The 19908-nt window shown below is 45.6% G+C and overlaps 1 protein-coding gene across 4 annotated transcripts in view; it reads right to left on the bottom strand.

Annotated features, from left to right (window-relative positions):
- Nucleotides 1-19315, bottom strand: part of LOC147625024 (protein LOL3-like) — a 54923-nt gene extending 35608 nt beyond the window's left edge. For 2 of the 4 annotated variants that reach the window (XR_015268903.1, XM_086818243.1), the window contains exons 1-2: nt 18756-19313; nt 1877-1993 (exon numbers count right to left, since the gene is read on the bottom strand). Coding sequence is in view for 3 of the 4 variants with exons in the window: in XM_086818243.1 (XP_086674369.1) it covers nt 1877-1993; nt 18756-18813 (175 nt within the window). In the remaining variant the exon portion in view is untranslated. Of the gene's footprint in view, nt 1-1876; nt 1994-18755 lie in introns of all 4 variants that reach the window. The other 2 variants (XM_086818242.1, XM_086818244.1) reach the window with 2 other exon arrangements.
- Nucleotides 19316-19908: the final 593 nt, after the last annotated feature.

A 19908-nucleotide genomic window follows, 5' to 3' on the forward strand; every position in this document is an offset into this window, starting at 1 on the left:
ATGACCTTCGGAAGGGAGGAGATGTCGGGAACCAAAACTCTGACCGAAGGCAGGCCAGCTACTCTAGCCACCACTGAAGCTGCTGTGGGGTCAGTCTCAAGCACCGAGCCTACCAATGATCCTATCCTAGAAAGGAGCGGAAGGTACTCGCAGCGGAGTCCAAGAAAGCAAACTGTGACATGGAATAGGCGCTCTCCTTGCTCGGCCGCTGCTAGGTCGAAACCATGCTGCCAAGGTCTGAAGAAGGCCCAAGCGCCCCTGATGTCAAGGGGACTCATGGCTAGGACTTGGGCCACGCTCTGGGCTATCTCGAACTCAATCTGGTAGTGTCCACGGCCCAGCAGCTGAACGTCCAGGATCTTGCCCACATCTGCAAGAAGGTGGGCCTGGAGAAGATTCCGGATCTCCCCTCTGCTGGGGCGAGTGCCAAATATACGGCAGATGGTGGAATGTCACCTCTGCGCCAGGCTCGCTTCCTCTTCTGGCGAAAGAGAAAGCCTGATGGGGGTATCCTCACGGGCGGGCGAGGGGGTTGCGGAAGAGTCCCTCTGAGGTGGGGCGGGAGGAACCTCCATCAGAGTTTGAAGCTGAGTCGAGAGCGAAGCGAAAAACGGAGGGTCCTGCAAGTAACCGAGCTGCACAAAAAAGGCGGAGCGGGGAGGGGAAGAGGGGGAAGGGCGGAAGACAGAGGGGGAGGGGTGGAAGACAGAGGGGAAGGGGCGGAAGACAGAGGGGGGTGGAAATAACAGAGGGGGGGGGGGGGCGGAAGGCAGAGGTGGAGAAAAAAAAAAGAGGGGGGGGGGGGGGGCGGGGAAAGCGCAAAAGGGGGGGAGGGCGGGGGCAGGCAGGGGGGGCGGGACGCGGAGGAAGGGGGGGCAGCGGGGGGGCGCGAAGGAGACGGGGCAGGCGGGCAGGGGGCGACGGGCGTGAAAGGGAGGGCGGGGGGCGCAAGAAGCACAAGGGCGCGGAGGGGGGGGGTGCGAGCAGGCGGGGAGAGGCAGTCACGAGGGCAGGGAGGGGAGCAGCTCGAGCGGGGGGGGGGGGGGGGGGGTGGAAAGCTTCAGCGAGCACGATAGTTGCTTTTCTTGTCCCCCTGAGTTGTCTGCCTCTCGTGTAAGTAAGGGCCACACATCTTTGATCCAGATACTCAAGTCAATGATCAGCGGAGAGGACCAAATCCCTCTCGAGAAGCAATGGAATGTCCTGTGAACCTCATGATATGCTGGGTGTTCCAGGATAAGGCTCTATCCCATGCATGTCACATTGGCATATCCATAGCTAGCCGCTCTTCCCCATTATGTCTACCTCTCCACATCTCAATGTGGTACCAGTGTGATATTAAAGGGAGAGAGAGAGAGAGAAAACCTTTGCAGTAGTCTCAGAAAGAGAGAGGGGGGGGTATCTTCGCAGAAAGACTATAATCTAGACCCTTCACAAGCAGTTACGCAGGGTAATCCATGGGCAGACCGATACAATCCATGACAGAGCACGAGCCAAACAAAGAGGCGTGTACCTCTGAGATTGTGGTTTACAACTAGCTACTAAAAGGGTTGTCATATGGCCTGCACATCGTTGCATCTAACAAATAAGGATGCTAGTGTTGCAGAAAACTAAACCACTAGAATTTCAAAACTGGGCCATGTATTGTACAAAAAATAAACGTATACCTTGGTGTTGGTAAACTTTGAAAGAATTGCACAGCTTGCTTTATTTTTAAATTTTGAAGAGATTATTCATATAAGAGTCTTTGTAGCAGCTTGAGCATTGAAAACTATTATGTTACACAATTGCAACAATCTCCTGTCTAACAACCTACTAAAATCATCCTTCTTGATGGAATTATGTTTGTTTAATATAGGAAAAGAGAGAAAATCACCTGGGGGAGGGACTGGAGTTACAGTACTACACAAAGCACAACGTACATTGGCAGCTCCTTGGGGATACATGAGAAGTGTTCTGCAGCCATTGCATACAAGCTGACCTGGTGGTCCTCCTGATTAAAGAAATGACTCTTTAGACAATGATTGATCCAAGTAAGCAACATGACTACAGGACAGACAATGTGAGCATGTATGCAAACAAAAACACCTCAAGAAGGGTAAGCAAACAAATGAAATATAGTGATAGCATTTACCTGTACAGTCAACTATTCCATCCCAATTTGCATATACTGGTACCTACTTCAATTAAGGTTTTACACCATTTCAACACATCCTTCCATTATCTACAATCACGTAGATATAAGGGCATTAACATACTATTCTTCCATCTTCCAAACACGGGGAATCTTGTCCACCCGAAAAGCTTAGACGCAAAATCCCTCCAATCCAAAGCCCCTTCCAATCTGATGGCTGGAGGATTTTCTGTAAAGACCCTAATGCTTTCACAATGCCAATCCTTAAGAGGATGCTAACAGTATGAGATGTGGTTGTCCGACGTAATTGTTGAATATTTTCCGAGTCCAGTAGTGTGTCAATGATGTGAACACCCTTTTATTAAGAGAACATAAGATGAGGCTTGATGCCTATATAAGCAATGTACATGGTGGAAGTATGATCATAACTCATGGATCATTGTGTGGTGCAATCTCTCTCCATTGTGCTCTCTCTCTCTCTCTCTCTCTCTCTCTCTCTCTCTCTCTAATCTCAACATGGTATCAGAGCCACCCTATCCACCTCTCACCTGTGGAAGTATGATCATAATTCAGGAATCATTGTGTCAGAGCCACCCTATCCACCTCTCACCTATGTTTACATCCCACCATGCTCATGCCTGACTAACCCTTTTCTCCACACCTTCCTGCTCATCTTGCCATGCAGCGCCATACATAGCTGTGTTTTTTGCTACATAAGCTGCATATTCTGATGTCCATCAGCTGTTTGCTGCCTCCGTACATAAGCCACCACAAGATCATACATAAGCTGCGTTTTTTCCTTCATCTACTACAGCCCACCATGCCTACACTTGGCTACACCTGAAGCAACTAACGCATGCAAGCGAAGGCTATTAATGCAAGCAAGAGGAGGAGTTGCAGATCAGCAAAACGCACGTAGCTACATCTATAGAGGGCAATCAGCAAAACACAACCATCAGTCACCATTTGGCCACCCAATTGGTCCACCCGTGCTTTCTCATCATGTTGTATATGGCGGGGATTGATGCCACTCATGTGATACTGTGGAATTGGCTTTCCGTTGGGACTCGTGCCTCTATGTACATGCCTGAAAATGCCTGGTGGATTGGTGTTCCATTGGGTCTAATACCTCGTATACTTGCCTGGACTCATGAACGGGGATTGTCCATACCAATGCTTCATTGCATAGCATGTTTATGTGCTTGCTTGCAATTAAAATTGCATGCCATTTTCAGGCTTGATTGACCAACGTGTAGTTCCGGGTAAGGAGACGCCCACCCGTGAACCGTGCGTGTGAAACTGCCTCCTGGCATGGTTATGTGGCATGTGTGACAGGTGGTAAGTATTGGCCATAAACCTAGCCTTAGGAATTAGCACTAATTTATAAGTGAGTGTGTACACACTTCATTAAGTTTTGGGCAACCAAAACTCACTTATAAATTATGACTAGCCCGATGTTCACACACACTGATGTCCCGAGGTGGACAAAGCCCAATGCCCACCGCCCAGACCTTATCCCCTTTGTACAAAGGGAGTAACCAACCATGTGTCCGTTCTAGCTTGCACCATAAAGCACCTACCTGACACCTAGAGTGGACAACTCACCACCTCACTCTTCCCTCTCTCTCTAGAAGTAAGCGCCTCCTTCATGAGGCCTCTTTGGCTGTATTTGTTGGAGGTGGCAATTCTCGTAGCTACTCTCGGGTTATCTCATGAGTAGAAGTTGTGGTGGATTATCCCATAATACATATGCAAGAGCATGGAAAGTCGAAGAGCCATATATAGGGTGTGATGGCACCTTGTCATAGATATCTCCTCCAGACGGGTTTTGGGGGGAAGCAACAGCTAGGAGATGGGAGCCCAACCACCAACGTTGTTAAGTGCCCTAGGGTGGTGTGCATACTGCTGCTGCGTGACTTGACATGGTATCAGAGCTCAGCCTGTGTGGTCGTGGGCAGTCCTAGTCTCTATTTGATCAAGGTGCTCGAATTGAAGGAGGGTGTTGGAGGTGGCAATTCTCGTAGCTACTCTTGGGTTATCTCATGACTAGAAGTTGTGGTGGATTATCCCATATGCAAGAGCATGGAAAGTCAAAGAGCCATATACACAGGGTGTGGTGGCACCTTGTCATAGATATCTCCTCCGACTGGGTTTTTGGAGGGCAGCACAGCTAGGAGATGGGAGCCCAGCCGCCGACGTTGCTCAGTGCCCTAGGGTGGTGTGCGTGCTGCTGCTGCTGCTGCTTGACTTTGACAGTATTTTCTGCACTTTCTCCTTCCCAACTCCATATCCAAGCTTGCTAGGGTGTTTTCCAAGCTTCCAAGAGTGTTTCCAGGTGCTATACACTCTCCTACACACTCCCAATGACTAAAATTCAACAAAACAGCTCTCATTTTTACTGTAATTTCTAGTCTTTTTACTAAAAACCCTAATTTCAGCCTACCTTTCTCAAGTTGAACCATAGGGGAAGCTTTCCCAAGGTTCCCTTCATCCTCTTGAAGACTTTTGTTGCAAAGGATTGCAACAAAGCAAAGATTTCAACACTCCAAGCACTTCGACTTCGGTTGTCATCGACTCTACTTGCAATTGGTAAGATTTTATGCTTAAATATGGAAGCAAGTAGCAGGAGGGAAAAACTGGATTACAAGATCACATATTTTGTGTAGTGTTCTCTTGTCCTACGTGCTCTTTTGCAGATTGTTGCTACCATGTGCTGATGGAACAATAGAGAGCAGATGGTAGGGAACATGGGCACTTGAGAGAGTAGTGTGAGTTGCAAGTCTACACCGACAACCACATTGTTTGCAATACTGTATTCATAAACATTGGTATGGAAATCTGGTCAAAAATGCCCATGACATTATGTACTTGACTCTCCCAAGATCATTATCCTTTATTTGAGGGGCCGACCGTTCCGGCTCATTGTGCGTCTCTTGTCAATTCAGCAAATTACTTCTTGTATTAAGCATGTTGTCCATTAAATCTTGGTGTATTTAAGTGTATTGATTAGCATTGTGTTCAACCAAGTTACATTGGTATGAGAGCATATGGTTCTCTCACTTCTATCGTGAAAGATGATCACCGTGAACACCAGCCATCTCTACACTTAGAACACTATGGACAACCATACAATGAATGTTGGAGATACTAACACAAGAGGCGGCGACAATGAAATGCATGCCTCCAATGCTTTATAGGATGAGCAGACTCATGTGGTGCACATTAGGGAACATGAATATGTGGGACAGCCGTCCCGTGGCAAAGAGAAAATGCAAGAAGAAGAGTCCATAGTCCTAAGGGCTGAGCTTACTCGTATGCAGGCTCTTCTCCATGCACAACAAGAAGAATTGAAGCTCTACCGCCGCAAGGATCCATTGGTACATGAACGTTTGAAAGCCAAAAAAGCTGAATCTTATATGGATCATGCAATGGCAATGATTGCTCAAGAGTTGCTCATGCAACCGAGGGATGTAGCACATGCATATTTGGCTCGTACCGAGGATGCCTATGCAGAAAAGGCAACCATCCCACATGTCTTGGAATCCTACAGGTACTCGAACAAGAACTTATGTCTAAGAGGATGAATCTCCATGCTATGGGAGAGGAACCATCGGCGACTTCAGGCCATGTAGGTGTACCTTATGTAGCCCGTGAAGGATGTAATGTTTGTGACAGTGGTCAAAATATATGTCAAATGCCATTGCCGATTGAAAATGTGCATGCACAACACATGCAACATGGGCTGCAATTTTCTGTTGGTGCAGGTATTCTGCGTATCTCTTATGCCACTCATGCCTTCGAGTGTGCTCGTGAAGGAGAAGCTATGGGTGAAAATGCACCAATGCATGTTGAGGGGCCAGCCATGCCTCATGCTTACAGGGCACATGTATCTATGCCTAATGCATCACTTTTTGCTCCTAAAATGATGCCACTCACACAGGGGCTGTCCCAATGAACAAACATTTGGAAAAACATGTTGAGAATCAGGCTCAGGCATCAAAGTCTCATAACTTCAAAGACGGAGACAAATCTGTGAAGTTTAACGCATATCATGGAGAATATGATACATCAAAGGCACTTGCTTTTATTGCCCACTTTGATATTGCTTTCAGTGATGAGGATTTCACTCGGAAATCCATGATTCGGCATGTAAGCATGTTCATGAAAGGCACTGCTGCCCATTGGTGGCTCACAGAGAAGCTCTCACCGAATCCTGTTAGATCATGGGAAGAGTGCAAGGTGAGGTTCTATGCCCAATTCTTGCCTCCCAATGCATTGAATGAGATAACAATGAAGTGCGATTGGGTGAAGCAAAATGATGCGAAGAACACTATAAATAGGCTGAATGGCCTTTATGAGAGCTTCAGCCTCTTGCCACCAAGTGTCTCTCATGACAACACGTACAAATGCAATGGCCTTGGAACTATCACGATCTTCCCAAGCCATCCACTCACTGGAAACCACTGTGCGTAGGAGTCCATGGCGGACTCTCACCAACCTCTCAACCACAATGAATGTGTATGCAAATCTAGTGGTAGAAGGTTTGAGAAGCTCTAAGTCATTGTGTGCTCGATACACTAGTACACAATATCATAGAAGTTCCATAAGCACATGTACTGTCAGCCCAGTACCTACGGGTGAATACAAAGATGTCACCAAGCGACTCCTAGATGACAACTGAGTGTGTCTGTAACAAGGGAGTGGAGGTGCTACCCCCTTCTTGAGCACCCCAGCTCTGCTGAACCTGAATGAGCCATAGCAAGAGTCGGCTCCAACTCAAAGGCATCAAGATAAAGCTGCAATACCTGAGGTGAATCTGCTAAGTCATCCTCCTCCATCCACTTCGCATCCATCGGTGAATAGTTCTTGAACTTCACAAGATAGCAACGGGAAACTTTACCTTGTACCTTTCTTTTCTTGTGTGCCAGTATCTGCTTGGGAATAAGAACCTCATCAAGTTCCTCCGCTTCCGATTGAGCCTCATCTGATACATCCTCAAGCACCCAAAACTTGCTTGCACTCCACCCAAGTGGTAAGCACAAGTCCCTAATGAAGCATAGTAGATCACCACTGCTAAACATAGAAAGAAACTGTCTTCCGAACCCATGAAGCCTCCGTGAAGATACGACCGGTGACAAACTGTCCAAAGCCATAGCCTTCAACCCATGTTTTGCACCATAACACTTCAACTGCTTCTTGTTCCTGGCCGACTACTTCTTATCCTTGGTGTCTTTTCTCCTGAGCTTCATCTTCAGCTTTTGCTCTTCACCTCGTATAGGCAAAGACACACAGTCATGTACACTTCCTTTTCACTTTCCTCATGTAGAAGCTTTTGATGCGACTCTCATGAAACAACCACAGGCTCGCCTCCTTGAGAAAGTCGACGATATCCCAGCAATGGAACCATGAAACCGGCCTTCAAAAACTTGACGGGTGGTGAAACAAACACTCGCACACAAAACACTTCAACACCTTTGAGGACCTGGAAAAGGAAAACAAACAGGGGGAGCTAGAGTGCTCCTGCAAACAGTACACGGACACCGATTGGCCCCAAAACGCAGTGGCGCCCCTTGCGGTATTTCTTTACTTGATCAAATTTGAGTACAAAGTACAACTTGTAGAATCCTCCACCAACAGGATCCCTTGTAGTTTCACCCAGGTCTTCCAAATGAGTGCTTAGCAAGCCTTACCTCATGTATTCTTCAGCAAGGGCCATTCACAAAGCCTTATCCCTTGATCTTTGTCTTCAAAAAGCCTTCAAGCTAAGTGCTCGAGGACCTCGCACACACTCAAGGCTCAAGACTCGCTAGCCAGCACCTCTCATGGCGCCCTCGCTCTCTTGCAAGTCTACCTTGGTTGTGTCCCATGATCCAAGTCCTACCACTTGCTAGCCAAGACACTTTTCATAGCACCCTTGCTCTCTTCGTAAGGAGATGAAACCGGCTTTCAAAACAGCTTCCATCATGGCCTTCCCATGGAGTGTTTTCTGAACCAAACACTTTAGCACTCCAGACGAACAGATTTTTGTCTCCATAAAGGCTCACGCTGCAACCCTTTGTGCGCCTGACCATGAAACGACTCTGCAGTCTGCCTCGTAGCCACATCTCGCCTCCTCAATCATAGTCCCAAGAGCACAGATCCAGAGAGCGCCAAGCAGCCTTTCAAGCCCACTGTTGGTGTTGGACTCACACACTCACACACACAAACCTGCACATTAGGGTTAGGTGCAGGATAGAGAAGCTCACACACAGTAATGAGAGAGAGAGAGAGAGAGAGAGAGAGAGAGAGAGAGAGAGAGCCAAAAGTGTGGTATCCACAAAATGCAAGTCAACTCTTGCATGTGTGCCACATCCATATAATATAGAAGTACAAAATATTATAGGTAGAGTGTCCTTTCACACTTGATATCCAATGGGGAAAAACCATATGGGAAAAAGTGCCCTTGGTTAAGCCCTGTTCACACATAGCACTACCATAAGTGAGCATATGCCTACAAATCCCCCCTGTAGTGGAAATGTGAACCTGTTCAAGGTAGCAGATCACTCATTGTATGAGAGTAAGCCGAAAGCTTTGCGGAAAGCTTCAAACTTTTCTTGAGGTAAAGCCTTTGTGAATAGATCTGCAACATTATCCTGTGTAGGGCAGTAAGATAAACTGATCTCCCCTGCATGTAGCCTCTCTTTGACATAGTGATAATGAATCTCAATGTGCTTGGTAAGTGCATGAAATACTAGATTTCATGCCACGGCCATAGCACTCTGGCTATCAGTGAGAATGGTGGTGGGTGTCTACTGACACTCACGAAGATCAGCCAATAGTCTCCTCAACCATACACAATCTACTGTAGCTGTGAAGGCTGCCCTGTACTCAGCCTCACAAGTAGATGTGGCAACAGTGGGTTGCTTTTTACTCAACCAAGATATGCATGAACTGCCAAGAAAAAAACAATTCCCACTGGTGGATTGCCTGGTATCATAATCACCAGCCCAATCTAAATCACTGTATGCATAAAGTTGCAAGCTGCCCCCCCTGGGAAAGAACAAACCAAGATCCAGGGCACCCTTAAGATAACGAAAAATGCGTTTGACTGCTTGCCAATGCTTTGTGCCTGGGCTGTACATGAATTTGCTCAACAAAGACACCCCAAAAGATATGTCTAGCCTTGTGTTACACAAGTAAATGAGACATCCCACTGCTTGGCTGTAAATGCCGGCCTCAAAAGGCTCTCCAATATCATGCATAGTAAGCCGTACACCTGGTTCTACGGGAGTAGAAATGGGCTTACATTCATCCATGTGAAACCTTTTTAGCAAACTTTTTATGTACTTAGTTTGCTACATAACAATGCCATCATCTGTATGCATAAACTGTATGCCGAGATAGTAGTGTAAAGGCCCCAAATCTGACATATCGAATTCAGCTTTCAAATCAGCTTTCAAATCTGAATTTTGTGCTTTGCTAGTACCTGTAATGAGCATGTCATCTACATACAAGATGACTATGAGAATATCGGCATCGGTTTTCTTCACATACAATGTGCTTTCAGCTGGACTATTCACATAACCTTGGCTGGTTAGATGAGCATGTATCCTGTCATACCAAGCTCTTGGAGCTTGCTTTAACCCATACAATGCTTTGTGTAACCTGCATACTTTATGTTCCTCACCAGGAACTACAAAACCAATGGGCTGATTTACATATACTTCCTCCTGTAAATCCCCATTTAAGAATGCAATTTTGATGTCCAATTGATGCACTTTCCATCCTTTATGTGCAGCCAATGCAATCACTGATCTTATTGTGGTCATTCTCGAAGTAGGAGCAAAAGTCTCTTCATAATCTATTCCCTTTTTCTGGGAGTAGTCTTTAGCCACAAGTCTTGCTTTGTACCTTTCTTTTGACTTTGTACACCCACTTTGTTCCAATGACATGCTTGCCTTTAGGCAATTCCACAAGATCCCAAGTATTGTTCTTCATGATAGAAGAGATTTCAGCTTGCATAGCTTGCACCCAATGCTCATTCTCATGTGCTTCTTCATAAGAAGAAGGCTCTTCTGAATCAAAGAGACCACCCATTTCTAATGCAGACTCCCCACGATGTATATTCAAAGCATGGCTGGAACTAGCCCTTGTTCTACCTGTGAGTGGAGCTGCAAGTTGGCTTTCTTGCAAAGTTTTCAGCAACCATCTTGGCATTGACTTGGCTGTGTCTATGGCTGTTTGCTCTTCCCTGACAAGATCTTCCACTTCTTCCATAGAAGGGGGCTGAATGGCTGGCTGTTCCACATGTTCTACATGATGATTTTCTTGTGTAGGGGCTGGCTGATCTGAATCCCCCCTAATTGCAATGGGTAAAAGTCCATCAAACATGTCCTGTATGCCTGTATCATTACTTTTATACAAGCTGTACATGGGCTGTTCTGAATTTTCAGCAAATACCACATCTCTACTGACAAAAATCCTTCGTGTAGTTGGATTATAAAGACGGTATCCTTTGCTCTCATTGCTATAGCCCACAAAAATGCATTTTATTGCTTTGTTATCTAGCTTTGTTCAGAGTTGTTCTGGCACATGTGCATATGCCAAACACCCAAATGTACGCATATAATCCACTGTTGGCTTTCGGCTATACCGAGCCTCAAATGGTGTTATGGTTTTCAAAGCTTTTGTTGGACACCTGTTCAACACATGAGTTGCACACATTATAGCTTCCATCCAAAATTTGTGAGGCAACTTTTGTGCTTTCACCATGCATCTTGCCATCTCCATGAGAGATCTATTTTTCCTTTCTGCTACACCATTTTGCTGCGGTGTATAAGGCACAGTACATTGGTGTTTGATGCCCTTTTGAAGCATATAATCCTTGAATGCATTTGATATGTATTCTCCACCTCTATCTAAGCGGAGTGTTTGGACTTTACATCCACACATATTTTCAACCATTGCTACAAAGTGTCGAAAGCATGTAAACACATCTGCTTTCGCTTTCAAGGGGTAAGCCCTAGCAAACCTGGAGTAGTCATCAATGAATGTGACGAAGTAAAGATGCCCCCCTATGGATGGTGTCCGCATTGGACCACATACATCACTATGTATGAGCTGTAATTTACTTTCAGCTCTAACAGCTCCATCTTTGGGGAATGGTTTTCGTTGCATCTTTCCCAAAATACACCCCTCACATACATGTCTTGTTGGAGACTCAAGAGGCGGCATATTATCAACCATATGATGCTTCTGCATAAGCATCAAACTCCGAAAATTTACATGCCCAAAACGAGCATGCCATAGCTCTGCATCATGCATAGCAGGAGTGTGGGCAGCCACTGTATTTGCATCATAAGTACGCTTGTCATAGCTGTCCATCTTATACAAGCCTTTGTATCGTGTTCCAGAAGTGACTATTTCATAACCCTTTGATGGGTCTTTTACCAAACAGTTCCCATCTTCAAATTCAACCTTTAAACCTTGGTCGTTTATGGCTGAGACGGAGAGCAGATTTTTCTTTATCCCTCGAACATACAATACATTTTTCATACAAATATTGGCACCATTGGCTGCAATAAGTATGACATTGCCAATTCCCTTTACTGGATATGTGGTATGATCTGCACATGATACAATGCGGCCATTTGAAGCATAAACCAAGTGCTGAAATACATCTTTGCATGAAGTGATGTGGCTCGAAGCACCACTATCAAAATACCATGATGCATTCTATCTGTTAGATGCAATGCAAGACATATCATTGTCTAAAGCACTTGGTGTGCCACTAGTGCATGTGACCAAAAAAGTGTACTCTTCCTGGATTGCATTAGCTGATTGCTGTGCTTTGTCATCAGAAGAGTCTGCTACTGCATTGCCCGCTTCTTTCCTTTTCTCTTTTGTAATCCACTTCCTACATTCACTGATGTAGTGTCCAGGCTTATGGCAGTAGTGACATTTGCCCTTCTTTTTGGGCTTGTTTGCATCCCCTTTGTCAGACTTTTCACCACCAAAGGAGGGCTGTCCATGACCAGCCTTGCTAGACTGTTGTCCCCCATGCTTAAAGCTCTTTGCTTTACCCTTATCCTTGGCTGTAAATGCCTTGTCTCCGCCACGGTTGCTCGATAAGTTTGCTCTTGTTTGCTCTTCCTGCAAGAGTAAACCCACTAGCTCTTCAAAAGTGACGGGATCACCACCTCCTCTCATTAAGAGGTTGAGAGAGAGGTGAAAGCCCAAGTAGGAAGGTGGTAAAGAATGAAGAGTGTTGGTGACCATCTGTTTGTCCTCATCAATGTTGAGCAATTGTTCCTGCAAATCTTTCACTTTGGTGAGATGATCTGCCATGGAGTCACCCTCATCCATAGAAAGATCATCCAATTGCCTCTTCAAGTAGACAACTCTTGCCTCGTTGCGTACCTGATACATTGCTTCCAATGTGTCCCATGCAAGCTTCGATGTCTTGCAAGAGCGAATGTGCGGAATAATAGTCCTTTTCACTGAAAGAGCTATCAATGACATGGCCTGTGCATCTCTAGAGTCCCATCTCTTCTACTCTTGTGTGGGAGCAGGTTCTACATCAGGAGCTCTTTGAGCATCTCCCCTTTGAGGCGTGGCTGGCTGTATGGTAAGTGGGCGTGTGTCATCACCACACACGATGCCCCAAAGTCCTTTGGCTACCAGCAAATTACGGATCATGAAACTCCAAAGGGAGTAGTTAGATCCATCCAACTTGTCCTCCTGGGTGAGCACACCAAATACATCTGTAGCATTTTGTGCCATGTCAACAAAATATACCTGCAAGCAAACCAAACACCAATGTGCACTGCCAGGCAACCAAATGTCCTGTGCAAATGTATGCCTACAAACCGAAGCAAGTGTAAACCTGCACCAAATTGTCCAATTACACACAATGTGTATACATACGCGACAAATCACAGCTGTAATGCCCAATTACATGCTCCAATCTGAAAAGCCCCAATTTTTATGCACTCCAATTGCTTCAATGTGCATTTAATTGGCCAATTTTCACAAAAGTCCTAAATTTTTGCAACTGAAAGAGGCTCAATTTGCTGATTTTGACCTCAATTTTGAAAATCCCTAAATTCCAAACCAAACAATATGAATGGCACCACCTGATATTTTTCTTGCAGAGGGCAACTTCTGGCAAATCCCTAGAATTTTGTTTGAATCTGTCCTGCCCTGAAATGGCTGCAAAATTTGTATTTGCATGTGAATAAAAATCTGCACAAAGAATACCTGTAGGCGAGGATAGCACGGATGGTACAAACGTGTAAAGCAGGTGTCAATCGGGAAGCACACAGTAGCTATGAAGAGTGGCGTAGGCGTACAGGTCGACGTGCACTGCCAGAGTCGACGGGCGGCGGAGACGGCGCAAGTAGGCGGCAGTGGACAGAGCCAGCGGACGGGCAGGTGGCGGCGCACAGAGCCGACGGGCCAGGCGAAGGCGGTGGTAGTGGGCGGCGGCGGCTGTCTGTGCAGTCGCGCCGCCGGAGGAGCTAGGCGGTGGTGGCTGCCTGCGCACTCGCGCCACCGATAGAGCTGGGCGGAGCCATCGGTGGTGGAGAGCTGGCCATTAAGAGCGTCGGCGGGGCTAGGCGGCGGCGGCGACGCTGGGCAGCGAAAACAAGGAGACGGACGGAATCTCAGTTTTCGACGGAAATTCGACGACGGAATTCCACAATCAACTGCAGGCCCTGGACTGAGGCTCTGATACCAATTGTTGGTGTTGGACTCACACACTCACACACACAAACCTGCACATTAGGGTTAGGTGCAGGATAGAGAAGCTCACACACAGTAATGAGAGAGAGAGAGAGCCAAAAGTGTGGTATCCACAAAATGCAAGTCAACTCTTGCATGTGTGCCACATCCATATAATATAGAAGTACAAAATATTATAGGTAGAGTGTCCTTTCACACTTGATATCCAAGGGGAAAAACCACGTGGGAAAAAGTACCCTTGGTTAAGCCCTGTTCACACATAGCACTACCATAAGTGAGCATATGCCTACACCCACGAGGCCCGGTGCGATGCTAGCACGAGACAAAAGAAGGCGCATGCGAAGGGGGCGAAGGGTGCCCGAAGAGCTTGTCCAGAAGCCGCCTCCCATCCTGCTGATCCAAGGACCCGAGCATTGTCCAGAGAAAAACACAGGGTCGTAACAAATCACCTACACTATATTCTATGGCCCAATCTCCATGGCAGCCTCTCGAATGTGTTGCCAAACGTACACCTGTCACCACTGTGCCTGCCATGGATGCATCTATGGCACGCAAGAACATTGTGCCCTTGCATGATGAGACAAGGATGTTATAAACATTCCTTTTTCTAACATCCGACCATCCATCACATAGAAGAGTGCATCCATATTTTTTCCATGTTTCCTTGAGAGGCTCTACCTCCATCTCCACAGCTTCTCTCCCTTCTGAGCTCCCATGTGCACAAGGCCGCATAAGAGGGCCCCTCCCACTCACATCCTATGCGGCTGATTGCCCTCATGGCCTTTTTCCATCGTGCGGTGCGCACAATATTGAGAGACAAAGCACATTGTATGAAGAGCTTTGTCAGCTCTCGGGTGCATCTGTAGACTGGCTTTGATGCTCCCTCTTTGCAAGGCCTTGGCAATGGGGATGGGAGTCCTTTGTGCCCGTGGTGCAAAGCTACCTTCTGAAACCTTTTGTTCTTGGATACACTTGTACTACCTGTAGCTAACACATCCACATCTTCCTCCTCATCTTCATTCCTCTCCTTTTCTGTCGGTAACTTCATTTGGCCTAATAATTTGGCTCTCTTCCACTCTTGTAATGATGCCTTGATAGCATCCGGCACAGGTGGACAAGAGCTAACTCCCTTCCCCGCTAAACCTGTGAAGTGGGCCTTCACCCGGTCTATGCTGCCACCAGACTGCAAACCACAATACTTGCACTGCCATTTGGAAGCACCTCCACCCTTGTAGGAGGCCGATTCGATCACATGGGTCCACATATCATCTCTTGTGCGAGGCATTTTGTTGAAGGAGTGTGCCTGTAGAGAAACCCCCAATTTTCAAACCACTTCAATTGACAAAAAACAGCCATGTAATGGATTACATAGCTACTTAAGACCTTGGGCAAAGTCTAAGGCAAACATTGGAGGCTTAATGGGGTCTCTGTGAAGAAAACCCCCATTTTGCAGCATCTCCATCTTGCCCCAAATTGGCTAAAATTAGCAAGCAGGATTGATAAAAAATCACACCTAGCTGTAGACACGCGACTCGAGGGAGGAAACGTGCAGGTTTGGGGCAAGCCGAGCAGCGCTTGTATTCGATGTTGATGATGAGGGGAAGACGGCACACAGAAACCAAAGAATAGATAACCGAAACACTCGCCTGCTGTTGACGTGGGATTTTATTTATTTTTTTTTGGGGGGGGGGAGGAGTTATAAAACATGTGTAAAAGAAACACGGAAACGTTTCCACGTTTCTTTCCTAGTAGGAAACGCATTTCCTAACTACACTGCTTGAGGCAAAAGGTTTTGGACGAGTGTCATGCTCCTGCATATGCTGGTCATAGAGGCATAATACCTACTACGCACACAACTGAGCGGTATTTCTTTTGGCCAGGTATGCGGAAGGACATAGAGGCACATGTACATGCATGTATTACCTGTCAAAAGGTGAAATTTAATACGCAAAAGGCACCAGGTTTACTTCAACCATTGCCTATTCCCACGCATCCATTGGAAAGTATTACAATGGATTTCATTCTGGATTTGCCAAAGACCCAACAGGGTAATAATGCTATTTGGACAATTGTAGACAAGTTTAGCAAGCAATCTCACTTCTTACCAACAAAAAGACCATCAAAGCTAAGCATATGGTTAAAATATATCTTGCACAAGTGTAAAAGAATCATGGAATGCCGTGGGGAATAGAGATCCCAAGACTACAAGTCTCTTTTGGCGGGCCTTATTTGATAACATGGGCACCAAATTGGACTTCTCATCAGCTTATCACCATCAAACGGATGGCCAAAGTGAGGCTGCAAATTCAGCCGTGTTGGATCTCTTGAAATGTTATATAACGGATCAGAAGTCTTCTTAGGAGAAGTACTTACCGCTTGTGGAATTTGTATACAACACCACGGTACACGCATCTACGAGAAAGGCCCTGTTTGAGATTGTTTATGATAAACTAGTTTTACCACCCATCCTTCACACAAAGGATGAGATATTTGCAGCTGATGAGTGTGTAAGAGACTTGGATATTGCTTTTACTCAGGTGCAGACAGCCATTGCAAGGTCACAAGACAAGCATAAAAAGGCTACCGTCAAGCATAGAAGGCAATTGGATGTTAAAGAGAATGATTGGGTATTGCTGAAATTTGAGAAAGCAAGACTTGCAAAGAGGCCTGGCAAAGAGGGTGCGTATCCTAAGCTTGCAACCAGGTACTATGGGCCTTTTCGAGTGATCGAAAAGATCAATGAAGTGCCTTTCACATTGGCATTGCCTAGTCATTGGCACATACACGATGCTTTTCATGTGAGTCTCCTTCGCAAGTATATAGGGCCAAAGCCCAATGAAACGGTCATTGAGGATCCACCAGAAGTGAATGAGCTTGAGGAGATCTTGCAGCCAGAGCAGATTGTGTTTCACAAGGAACGCAAGCTTACTGCAAGCAAAGTTGTCACGCATTACCTTGTGAAGTTTAAGACCTATCTTTTCATTGATGCTAAATGGGTAGATGAAGGTTCTTTAGAGATTGCCCGCATGTGCTTCAGACATATTTGGATGCTTTTTGGTTGCGAACAACTGTTTAGAAGCCGGGAGGGATGTCACCATTTGGCTACCCAATTGGTCGAGCCGTGCTTTCTCATCATGTATGTACATTGGACTAGTGTCCATGACAGTTGTATATTGATGCCACTCATGTGATACTGTGGAATTGGCTTTCCGTTGAGACTTGTGCCTCTGTGTACATGCCCGAAAATGCTTGGTGGATTGGTGTTCCATTGGGTTTGGTACCTCATGTACTTGCCTGGAGCTCGTCTGTTTTGGTATAGTCTCATGAACGGTGATTGTCCATACCAATGCTACATTACATAGCATCTTTATGTGCTTGCTTGCAAATGAAGTTGCATGTTGTTTTCATGCTTACTTGACCAATGTGTAGTTGCGAGTAAGGGGACGCCCACTCGTGAACTGCGCGTGTGAAACTGTCTCCTGACATGGTTATGTGGCATGTGACAGGTGGTAAGTATTGGTCATAAACCTAGCCTTAGGAATTAGCACTAATTTATAAGTGAGTGTGTACACACTTCATTAAGTTTTGGGCGACCAAAACTCACTTATAAATTATGACCAGTCTGATGTTCACACACTGATGTCCCGAGGTGAACAAAACCCAATGCCCACTGCCCAGACCTTATCCCCTTTATAAGTAACCAACCATGTGTCCGTTCTAGCTTGCACCACAAAGCACCTACCTAACACCTAGAGTGGACAACTCACCACCTCACTCTTCCCTCTCTCTCTAGAAGTATGCGCCTCCTTCATGAGGCCTCTTTGGCTGTATTTTCTGCACTTTTGCCTTCCCAACTCCATATCCAAGCTTGCTAGGGTGTTTTCCAAGCTTCCAAGAGTGTTTCCAGGTGCTATACACTCTCCTACACACTCCCAATGATTGAAATTCAACAAAACAACTCTCATTTTTGTTGTAATTTCTGGTCTTTTGCTGAAAAGGATTCTCTGCCCGAGATGTCTCCCAAAGTCTAAATATTTTGGATGTCTTTTTGTAAGCCTTGTTTCTATAAAAAGCTCGACCCCTTTGTATCTTCCTTTCCCTACTTTGAGCCAAGGGGGGTGTCTATGGATAGCCTAATGTAGGCATTATGTATAGTCAAGCTCTTGTATCAAGCCTGACATGAGAGTTTCATGAGTTGACATAATTGTGTTCTTTTGTATCACATGTGTTCTTTTGTATCACATGATTGCAGTCTACAAAAGCCCACGTCATCATGCTGAATAGATGACACTCCTCCACTTCGACGGGAAATTTGTTGGATATTTTCGGAGTCTAGCAGTGTCGAGTGGTGTGAACACTCTCTTATTAAGAAAACATAAGAAGAGGCTTGATGCCTATAAAGGTAATGTACATGGTGGAAGTATTATCATAGTTCATTCATCATTGTGTTGTGCAATCTCTCTCCATTCTGCTTCATATCTCTCTCTCTCTCTCTCTCTCTCTCTCTCTCAAGAACCATGTCATCTCAACAGTAATGAGGTGAGTGTGTCAAATACAGTGTGATAAAAGCACAGGATGTTAGTATGATGATGTTCACTAGATTATGGGCATACAAAATGGGAACTGTAGCTAAACAAACAGAGGGTACCAAGCCAAAGCAAAACCAAACAGCCAGATGATGTTACAAATGTAATAAGCTCATAATAAGTTGTGATAAGGGGAAGGTCAACAGAGATGTAGCTGATGCAAACAATTAAACACCAATAGATGTAAAAATCGGGGCTTTTATGGCAGCATGGTGCCCCCCATTGGTTGAGATCTCCCTACCTTTTGGTTTGAGACCTCCCTTTGAATGATTTCATTTCTCAAAAAATAAATGGAAATGTTCCTTTCTTACCAGGAGGGGGAGGTGCCATTTGCGGCTGAGAGGGGTAGGGTACCAAAGGTACAGGCATTTGGGAAAGGCCAACAATGCTGCTGATTGGCTGCTTTGATCCACACACTCTGCTCTCCTTAGGGATCCTAGCTCTATTCTCAGAACACTGGGTGAAGCCCTAGACTTCTGCAGGCTTGCCAAAAAACCCTAGCTTTCTGCAGGCCCTTAAAACCCTAGCTTTGCACAGACCTTGATTCTGAAACCCTAAATTCCACAGGAAACCGCAGCTTGTTGTTTTGAAACCATCAACCAAGCAATCAATGGCTACGGAACAGCAAATCAGAAGTCGCAGCGTAATGGAAGATACGTGAACGTTAAGCTGTAGAACTGGATCTTTGATTCAAGAGCAGAAGCTATGGCTGTAGCTCTGTTCTCCTCACGTTTCTGTAATCGATACACAGAGACTGCTAACCACGGTTACATAAATCCTGACGCCGTGCGCTAACCGCGATTAGTATGAATTTGGGCATTTGCAAAAACATCAAAGTCGTGACTTACCAAAACTGAGAGAGAGAGAGACAGAAAGAGAGAGAAAGAGAGTCTTTTGCACACGGTGTACATGAGATAGAGGGGGATAATCTCTCACAATTCATGCATTTGCAAGAGTAAAAGAATGCTTGTGTGTGCATTCATGAAAGAGTGTGCGCGCTCATACAGAGTGTGTGTACGGGCACGCAGACTTTTTGGGAGGCAGTTTTGACTCTTTGGTCGACTCTCTCCACCATTTCCAACTTATGTAGTCTTTCTAAATTGGTCGAGATTTTAGGCACTCTAGACTATCTACCATGTCCGGAATTAGCTGCTTTTTTTTGTTGTTCATGTCGACCCTTTTTTCTTTGTTTGTACATCACTTGGGATTCCTTTGATCTTGGAGAGCTCTCTTTTCTGTAGCTCAAGGTGTTTTCCCATTGTTTCTAATTTGAGTCGAATCTATCCCACTCTGGGATAGCTATGAATGTACATTACTTTTATTAATGAAGCAATGGCTTCACTAAAAAACAAGTGTGTATGCACATGAAAGAGAGAAGAAAGAAAATAAGCAATGTTAACTTCTGTAGAAGGCCAATAAGAACTGAAAGACCACGTTGGTCTTGGGCTAAACCTACGGTCCATT

Source organism: Cibotium barometz, chromosome 24, assembly GCF_041138505.1.
Source record: "Cibotium barometz isolate CiBa-2024 chromosome 24, ASM4113850v1, whole genome shotgun sequence".
Lineage (NCBI taxonomy): Eukaryota > Viridiplantae > Streptophyta > Polypodiopsida > Cyatheales > Cibotiaceae > Cibotium > Cibotium barometz.